Raw genomic sequence first — 9,247 nt, forward strand, 5'->3', positions numbered from 1 at the left:
TGAGCCACCATGTGGTTGCTGGGATTTGAACTCTGGACCTTCGGAAGAGCAGTCGGGTGCTCTTACCCACTGAGCCATCTCACCAGCCCCCTGAAGTTCTCTACCACTGTGAGCCTGGCCTGGGCCCAGCCTTTCAAGTCCCACCCCCAAATCAAAACAAACACCTGACAGGCTGCCTGTCTCGTGGATATTCACACATATGAGGTGGGCTAACATCACCCTAGCTTTGTTCACATCAGCCACCTTGTATCCATGACTGAGTCTAAGAACTCATGGTGGAAATACATGCTACGGCTGTCAAAGGTTGGTCAGGACACACAGACTTGGAGGTGCACTGGGAAAGGGGGGTGCAGAGGCTCATCCAGCTGATACAGCTGGTGCCTGAAGACACAAAGAACATGAGATGGGCAGGCAGGTGTTTAGTGGTACACTGCTTGCTTCAGTCACACAGGCATGGCTAACAGGAGATAAAGCAGTATGTGGTTCAGAGGACATGATCAAGAGCATAGTCAGCCCACAGAGAAAAAGCATTTAACTGAAAAGAGCTTGGCTGTGTTCCCAGGACTCTGTGACAAGTGGCCCAAGTGACAAAAGAACTGCAGCAGCATTTGCCATCACCCAGAGGTAAACAACTCACTCCATTCAGCTGATGACTGATGCAGCCTGACACCTGATGGCACATGTTCAGCCACACAAACAGACAGACAGCTCCATGTGTTGGGGAGATTGAGAGGGAGAAAATCAGTAAGTCATGTGAGGATGAAGGTTCTGGAAACTGACACGGTGACAGCTACTCAGCATGTGAGCATGTGTGATGGGACAGACAAGCTGAAGTGAAACAGCACATCACCAACATTTACTCTCAACAAAACTGTTAGAGACAGAGTCTTGCTGGGTGGTGGTGACACACACCTTCAATCCCAGTACTTAAGGCAGGCAGAGGCAGGGGGATCTCTAAGTTTGAGGCCAGCCTGGTCTACAGGCCTAGTTCCAGGACGGCCAGAGTTACACAGAGAAACCCTGTCTCAAAAAACCAAAAAAAACAAAACCAAAAAAACCAAAACCAAACAAATAAAAGAGTCTTGCTGTGTAGCTCAGGCTGGCCTTGCATTTGTGATTCTTACCAGCCAAGGCCCACTGGCCATACCCAGCTAAAGACAGAACTTGCTGTCTACTGATGCCAAAGCAGGACCCCGGAAACCAGTCTCCATCTATGTGGAACAAAGCTCTGGGGTGATCATCACTCATCTGGGGTCAACCTTTCAGGAAAGTCACTGGGTGACAGAAGTCTGCAGTGCACCTGCTGTCCAAGATGCTATGAGGCCGACAGGGGCTCTGGGAGAAGGGTCCACTTTCCTGTTCCAGTGTTGCTCTGTGCATCTGCAGGGTCTAATGTCACCTGAAGAGTCCATCTTAGACAGGAGGAATGTGGAAGACAAACCATGTCTGTCTCTTATAACAGTCACAAAGAAGGGCACTCGTGGTCAGTGTAGCTGTGAGCTTGCTTCTGAATTGGGCAGAACGGGGCTTCCAGGGCCACAGCGTGGCTCCTGGTAAAAGCCTAGGAGCTGGTTGACTATACAGCTGGGTGTGTGGTCAACTGTCAGCGGTAGGGGGCCAGTTCTTCTCAACATCGCTGTGCATAGCCTTTGGGAGCCACTCACAGTACTCAGCCAGCAGGTCTGTGGGAAGAGGCGGGCAGGGTTAGAGCGCAAGGCCCGGGGCTTGCTTGGTTGGACGGGCCCATGGTTTGGTTAGGTCCTTCCACTGAGCAATGTACCCTGACCCCAGCTGAGTCACACTCACATTTGGGGCTCTTCTTCCATGCAGCCAGCAAGGAATCACGAGAATCAGCCTTGTGGGCCACGAGGGCTCTCAATAGGGTCTCTGTCCTGGGCTGCAGCCTGGAGAAAGGGGACAGTTGACTAGAACCAGAACTTGGGATGAACAGATGGTAGGACCTGTCACTCGGTCAGAGGGAGCCTGTGTACACAGTGGCGGCATGCAGCCTTCCCCAGCACCCCTCCCTACTCATGTCCACCCAGCCCCTTGAAGGACACAGATGTTCCTTATCATAGGCTGGGCCCTGCTGTCAAAGGTGGGGTCCATATAAGGAGGGGACACAGAAAAGTGGAGGAGGCAAGACTAGAATGGTATAGCTACTGGGAGTGAGACAGGTAGGGAGAGTCCTGAGTAGAGATGCAGGACCCCCTGCCATCTTTCAGAGGGTGAAATGAAATGCCCGAGGCCCACTGACAGCTCTAGAATGAAGGAAGCTCCTGTAGTTGTCACATCCCCAGCATATGTGACTGACACAGCATCCCCAGAGAAACCTCTCCGCCACTGCCCGTCCTGATATTTTAGGAATATACTCTTGTACCTGGCCCAAGTCTTCAGCATGGTGCTAGGGCTAGATAGCAGGCAGCTTTTGAATGAAGCCAGCTTGCGGAAGACCTGACAAGAGAGCACAGGATGCTTGAGTGGGGCCTGCAGTTCATGGCACCTAGGAGACAGACCACAGGTAGCCCAAGAACTTACCTGTCCCTCCAGCAGAAACCGTGCAAAGTATTTGTAGCGGTCAATGCCTTCAGGGAAGTCCACCTGGACGGCAGGGAGAGGCCAGCCCACACGGTCTGGGGGATGGAAACATGTGATGAAGGGCGACTGCTGTATCTACCCCCCACCTCCAGCCCTTCGGAGAAGCAGGAGGGCTAGCGTGACCCCCTTAGGCACATGCCCAAGAGCCAGCATGAGCTGATGAGTCCAAGAAGCTGTAGGTGGCCAGGCTACCAAGGAAGTGGCCCCAACTCACAGAACACACTGGCCCGGTGGCACAACACCTGTCCTGACTCTGGGCAGTAACTGGGCGCTGGCTCCTCCAGGGGTGCATCGAACTGGCAGTAGGAAGGCAGCAGGGAGGGGATCCACTGGATTTCCACGGTGGAAACACCTGAGGCCAGGAGATGGCGTCAGGTCTCACATGCTCTCCCAGACAGGGTGCTCCACAGTGCCACCAATGTCGCCCTGTGGCCCCTATGCAATACCTTTCATGTACATCTTGGTGGTCTCCACAATTTCCTGGTAGACCACGAATTCAGGCAACTCTTTGAAGAGTACAGAGCTGGGGTGGATGAAGACGGGGTCATCTAGAAGAGGAGTCTGCAGAGAGGTAGATGGACGTTCAGGTCAGAGAAAAACCTGAGCGCTCTAGGCTCTTCGAGTCCACCCTTCAGGATCTAACCATTCCAGCCAGTGAGCCAATGAGCAGGCACTACCCAGGATACATTGCTCTTTGGCCATCATCAGAGCTGAAGCCTGGAGCTGAGAAAATGGCTCAATGAGTAAAACACTTGCCAATGCCAGCCTGATATCCTCGGATGGCTGCCTGTGCATGGGTGCCCACCCCTCACTGGAATAGAGAGCTAGGGCCCAGTGAGACAGCTCAGCAGATAAAGGTACCAAGCTTAGTGATGTGAGCTCAATTCCTGAGACCCACATGGTAGAAGGAGAACAAAAGATTCCTGCAACCTTCTGGTTTCCATCCATGTTCCACAGCAGTATACATAAACACACAAAATGAATCACAATCTCTGAGTGGGGGTCTTGACCCTCACACTTAGGAGGGTGAGGCAGGAGGATCAACCTGTTTCAAAAACAGCAGCTGAGGATGGACCCCAGAGATACAATGCTAGGGAGGGAGGTGGCCCCAGCACACACCAAGCCCCAAGTGGGTCCATCTGGTTAAGTGGGGAGGAAGGCAGCTCAGGTTTCTTCAGGGTAGAGAAACTGTCTCAAGTTGACTGGTCCGATGCTGGCCATGCTGAACAGTGAAGCCAGGTTGACCTTATGGTGTAAGATGCATCTTTAGAAAGTAACCGTGAGCCGAGGGTAACATCCTATGTTCCCACAAACAGCAGCCTTCACCTGCTCTTTGCTGGAAGCGTTCCCAGAGGTTATGGGGTTAGTCACTAAGGCAGGCCCATGTCCTACCTTGTAGGCGTTCTTCCATTTGGGGTCCAGCAAGTCCTCACTCTGAACCCGGCGGGCCAGGTGGTCACCCAGACCAGCTGCCATGATTTGCCGCAGGTAAGTCACCTGGCTCTCAGTAGGAGGCTGCATTTTGGGGTCCAGGAAAAGCCCAGCCTCGGGGCACACTGCATTGACTGCAAGGAAGGTGAGAAAGGGATGCATGAAGTCTCGGTCAGAGGAAGGCTGACAGTCCTTCAGGAAACCACCCAGCACTTGGGCCTTGCTCACAGTGCTTGCTTCTGATACAGAGGTCAACATCGGCTCAGCCCAGAGCCCCTTCCTAGGCCAAAACCTAGAGTCCCACGCCAGCAGAGCCCTGCCAAGGGACAACCACCCCAGCTCCCATGTGGTAGGACAGTTACAGGAATCTCAGCCCCGTCCACCCCTCTGCTGAAAGGTGGCCTGGAGAGGCCTGTGGCTCCACATGGCCACCTGCTGTCATTAGTGTTAGGTGGCTGTCCACAATTGCAGGCTGTTGCACCTGAGGATACAGCTCCATGCATGTGACAGCAGGCAGGAAAGCAGGCTACAATGATGCCCTGCTCCGGGGGAAGTGGGCTAGAAAACAGCCACTGATGCTTGAAGCCTACAGCTGACAGAACAGCACTCAGTTCCCAATTAGATGCCACCTTCACCCAGTGGCCACCCTGTATCTTAAGATAGGGACATTCCTTGAGTCCTAGATAGAGGTGACTGGAGTTAGCTGTGGCTGCGTAGGAATCCTGAACCCATGGGTTGAGAACTCTGGGGACATGTGGGAGGGAAGAAAGGTCCTGAGTGGAACAGGGGAAGAGGACCAGAGGGGCAGACGGCCTGAGAGGCAGGCTTCTAGGTGAGTGTGTGGGGGAACCCATCTAAGGGCACTGGACGTTGACTTGGGACTGAGTCCATGTTGGTGGGCAGACAAATGAGCAAGTGTGGGATCTCTAGCATACCAAACCCACGCAGAGAGGGACAGATGCCTGTCCACACTGTCACCTGGACTATACCTGCGGTGGTCAGCTGGCCACGCAGGCGCCGGATCTCGAGCATGGCCTTGTAGCGCAGTCCGTTAGCTTGGCAAAACTGGGGTGAGCAGCCAGCGTACTCACAGGCTCCCACAGCACCTGTAGAATAGGGCAGGCTGTTCTCACTGCTTGGCTCCAATCTGCTATAGGATACCAACCACCCTCCCTCATGCCCAGGAGGCAGCACTAACCCAGCAACACCATGAGGTCGCCAAGCTTCAGAGATGGTCCCTGCCCAGCCCAGGTCCTCTTTATCTGGGCCACACGGGCTCGGCGGCCCTTCAGCTCGGCAAGCTCCTTTTCGCTGGCAGCAGGTCTGTAAACACACACATGGCCGGCTGGCCTTCAGCCTGCTGCCCTCAGGGATCCTCTGACCAAATCCTCTCTCCCTCGCCCTTCCTTCAGATATAGCAGCTCAGGCTCCCCAGGCTAGCACCAATAGCAGGGAGCATGGCGGACTGGGCTCCGAGGGACAAGGCTATCACTAACCAACCTGTCCAGCTCCTCAAACAGCTCACGCACAGTCATGGCAGCCACGATGGCAATGGTGTAGGGTAGGCAGCCGTGCTGCTGGCTCAGGGCCAGCATCTTGGCATAGCGGGGTGCCACGGGGAAGGTGGACATGGTCCGCCCCAGCGCGGTGATGGGGCAGCTCAGCTGTGACATCTGTAGCTTCTTCATTCTGGGGGCAAGAGATACAGTGGATAAGAACCATGGAACTGCACGTGGAGGCTCTGCACGTTTGGGTCCACCCTCCCCCTCCTACCTTTCCTGTTTTGGAGGTGCCTGCAGGGCCCCCAGGGCAACCAGCAGCTCCTCTGCAGCAACGAGGGCCTCCACGGACGGCGGGGTGGGGAACGGGAAGTTGATGACCTGGGCACAGGCACAGAAGGCAGTGATGCAGAGAAGCAAGTCCCACGAGGTCACACTGGCTGCAGCAGATACTGTTCCCCTTTCCCTCAGCCTGTCCCCAGGCTCCGGGGCACGTTAAATGGGACGACATGGGGCTTACATGCTTAGGAAGTTGCCAAGATGTCTCCAACCCATATGCTAGGATGACCCCAAATTAAACCTACTGTGTGCCAGGGGCTATACTTAAGCAACTAAAATCTAGGAGTTTATAAGCAACAACATATGCAATATTTAGGAAAACAGGTATTATGCTTGAAAAATAAAATATAGTCTGTGGTCATGACTGTCACAGAGATGAACATCAAGTTCTCAGTGAAAACCTAAAATGATTTTTCTTGATTTTGAATCAGTTGTTTGTAACAAATTAAAAAATCACTGGGGGATTCCCCACCCCTCTTAAAGGGACAGATTTCTCCACTAGAGAGATGGGAGCAATGGCCTGTGCCACCACATGCAGTGAGGGTACAGTCTTTTTATTTTAAGAGACAAGATCTTGCCAGGTATAGTGGTGCACACCTTTAATCCTGGCTGGGTAGCGGCAGCAGCAGGCAGATCTCTTTGAGTCTGAGCCTGGTTCACATAGGAAGGTTCAGGCCAACCACAGCTATATAGTCAGGCCCTGCCTCAAAACAGAGTGAGAGAGAAAGACACGGTTCCACTGTGCTGTGTACCCCACGCCCAGTGTGTGTAGTGCTGGGTATTGAACTTAGGCCTTCCTGGGTGCAAGCGTTCAACTAATCAAGCTACATCCCCTGTCAAGGGTATACGTAGATGTACAATTGTTTGTTTGGATTTTTGTCTTGTTTTGTTTTATCTGCTTGTTTGTTTGCAGACAGGGTTTCTTTACGTAACCCTGGACCAGGCTGGCCTTGAACTGAGATTTGCCTGCTTCCTCCTCCTGAGTGCTGGGATTAAAGGCGTGCACCACCATTCCCTGGACACAGTCTTCATTCTGAAGGCTCTGTTTCTTTACATTTCTTTATTCTATGCGTGTGGGTACACATGTGCCAAGGAGCAAGTGTGGAGGGCAGAGGACAACATGCAGGATGGTTCTCCCTCCAGACTTAAGGCAGCAGGCGCCTTTCCTGGCTGAGCCTACCTCTCTAGATCAAGCAAGAGCCTTCATTTTTACCTTTTCTTTTGGGTTCAGGGACAGGACCAGGACCAGAAGCATTTTCAGCCTTCTGGGTTCTGTAGCTCATTAGATATGTTCTTGAACAGAGATTGTCTCTTCCCTGCCTTGGTTTCCCTATCTGTTAAGTGGGTATCTGGTTGTCATGTGACAAGGGGGACAACATATAGCACAAGCAGGCCTTCTTCGCTGGACCACCCCATCCTGGAGTGGAGAAAAGAACCCCAACTCCATCAGAGGACCACGCCAGCAAAGCCTGCATTCAGGAATCAGCAGGACATCTGAGTGCCCACAAGCTATGTGGCACCTGGCTGTCCATTAGCTTCTGTCTCCCAGAGTCCAGGAAAACTGTCCTCAGTAGGGACTGAAGACCACCAGGGCACCTTCTGATTGGCGGTCCCTGGGGAGACCACTCCTTCCCCGGCAGGCGCAGTTCTGGGGTGACTGGCTGAATGCGCCAGGCTGAGGATGGAACAGGAAGGGAGGGGGCTATGCCTGAGACTGACCTTCTCAATGCTGAGTGCTTTCATTTGCAGGATCAAGTCCTCCACTGGTCTGCGGGTGATCTCTGGAGGAGGAAACTGCTCAAAGTCCCCGAAAACAGCTGAGGAATACAGCCTAAGTGGGGAGAAGTAGGGACCGGAAAGAGGAAAGTCAGCCGAACTTCTGGGCAAGCCACGCACAGCACTCAGAGCCAGGCCCTCACCTCACCAGGGCAGTCAGTCCCCCCTCCAGCTACCCCGACTACATACTCTGTATTCTTTTACATCTTCCATCCTATAAACTAAAGAGGAGATGGAAGAACAGCAACAGAGCTATTCAAAGTAACAATATTAGGAAAAAAATAATAGCCAGTGGCATAGCTAACATGGATCTAACTCTCAGCCGTCAGAAGAGCCCTCTCCTCCAAGCCATCAGCAGATGGGCGAAGCCTAAGAACTGAGGAAAGGCCCAAACTGACAATTCCTGGGAAGGCACAGAGGCAGGAAGGCAGTGCAGAAGACACTAAGAGCACTTCCCTGAAGGGAGCATGGACTCTAAGCCCCTTCCCTCATGCTACTGCTAATGAGCAATGAGGGGAAGGTGTGAGAGACGATCCTGGGTACCTGGTGAGTGGCTCATCCCACGTAAGTAAGAACTCCACAGGGCCAAAGATGAGCACAGATATCCAAACTGACACAGGGACATGTGTGTGAACAATGGGATAAAGGAACAACCGCCTCAATGTCCAGCAGAGATGGACAGAAACAATGTGACAGGGAAGTGGGAAAGGGACTCAGCCACCAGGAGAAACATGGTAAGGTGACTCTGAAAATTCATCACTCTGGGTGGCGCCTGACAGGCTATACCTTATAGGGGGCCCTTGGGGAGTGACCACTCACAGGAGCACTGCTCTGATGGTGGTGACAATGGCCCAGCTATGGAAGTATTTAGAATGAGGACTACCTTTGGATCAGCAGTTGATCACCAGGCAAAGGCAGGGTAAAGCAGCCAGCAGTGTGGGGAGGGCTGTGGTCCTCCTGAGGCCCACTCACTGCAGAGGGGCAACTGCAGTTCTACTTCTCAACGCCTGTGATGCAGGGACAAGTGGCCTACCTATAGCAGTGGCCTGGCTCTGTGCGGCCTGCACGACCAGCTCGCTGGTCAGCGGATGCTTGGGAGACCCAGGTGACACGGAAGGAGGACACGCCTGTGACACGATCATAATAGCGCTTTTTGACTTTCCCACAGTCCACCACATACTTGATACCAGGGATGGTGAGAGAGGTTTCAGCCACATTGGTGGCCACAACGCACAGCCTCGTCCCCTCGGGAGGAGGTTTGAAGACCTGGGAAGTGGGAGTAGACAAGGCAACATCAGAATCAGGGGAAAATCTATGAGACAAGGCTGGAGAGATGGCTCAGCGGTTAGGAGCACTGACTGCTCGTCCAGAGGTCCTGAGTTCAATTCCCAGCAACCACATTGTGCCTCACAACCATCCATAATGGGATCCAATGCCTTCTTCTGGTGTGTCTGAAGACAGCTACAGTGTGTGTGTGTGTGTATCTTAAAAAAAAAAGAAGCCGGGCGTCAGCCGGGCGTGGTGGCGCACGCCTTTAATCCCAGCACTCGGGAGGCAGAGGCAGGCGGATTTCTGAGTTCGAGGCCAGCCTGGTCTACAAAGTG

At 53.3% G+C, this 9,247-nt stretch overlaps 1 protein-coding gene across 2 annotated transcripts in view; it reads right to left on the reverse strand.

Annotated features, from left to right (window-relative positions):
- Positions 1-834: 834 nt before the first annotated feature.
- The window catches only part of Dhx37 (DEAH-box helicase 37), a 20,177-nt gene continuing 11,764 nt past the window's right edge, over positions 835-9,247 (reverse strand). The window contains exons 15-27 of one of the 2 annotated variants that reach the window (XM_021162476.2): positions 8,677-8,909; positions 7,587-7,698; positions 5,803-5,909; positions 5,530-5,718; positions 5,228-5,352; positions 5,019-5,135; positions 3,991-4,163; positions 3,045-3,159; positions 2,813-2,950; positions 2,539-2,633; positions 2,381-2,454; positions 1,807-1,904; positions 835-1,682 (exon numbers count right to left, since the gene is read on the reverse strand). In XM_021162476.2, coding sequence (XP_021018135.1) covers positions 1,597-1,682; positions 1,807-1,904; positions 2,381-2,454; positions 2,539-2,633; positions 2,813-2,950; positions 3,045-3,159; positions 3,991-4,163; positions 5,019-5,135; positions 5,228-5,352; positions 5,530-5,718; positions 5,803-5,909; positions 7,587-7,698; positions 8,677-8,909 — 1,662 coding nt within the window. In that variant the 3' untranslated portion in view covers positions 835-1,596. The remainder of the gene's footprint in view (positions 1,683-1,806; positions 1,905-2,380; positions 2,455-2,538; positions 2,634-2,812; positions 2,951-3,044; positions 3,160-3,990; positions 4,164-5,018; positions 5,136-5,227; positions 5,353-5,529; positions 5,719-5,802; positions 5,910-7,586; positions 7,699-8,676; positions 8,910-9,247) is intronic. The other variant, XM_029477955.1, reaches the window with a different exon arrangement.

Source organism: Mus caroli, chromosome 5, assembly GCF_900094665.2.
Source record: "Mus caroli chromosome 5, CAROLI_EIJ_v1.1, whole genome shotgun sequence".
In the NCBI taxonomy this organism is placed as follows: Eukaryota; Metazoa; Chordata; class Mammalia; order Rodentia; family Muridae; genus Mus; species Mus caroli.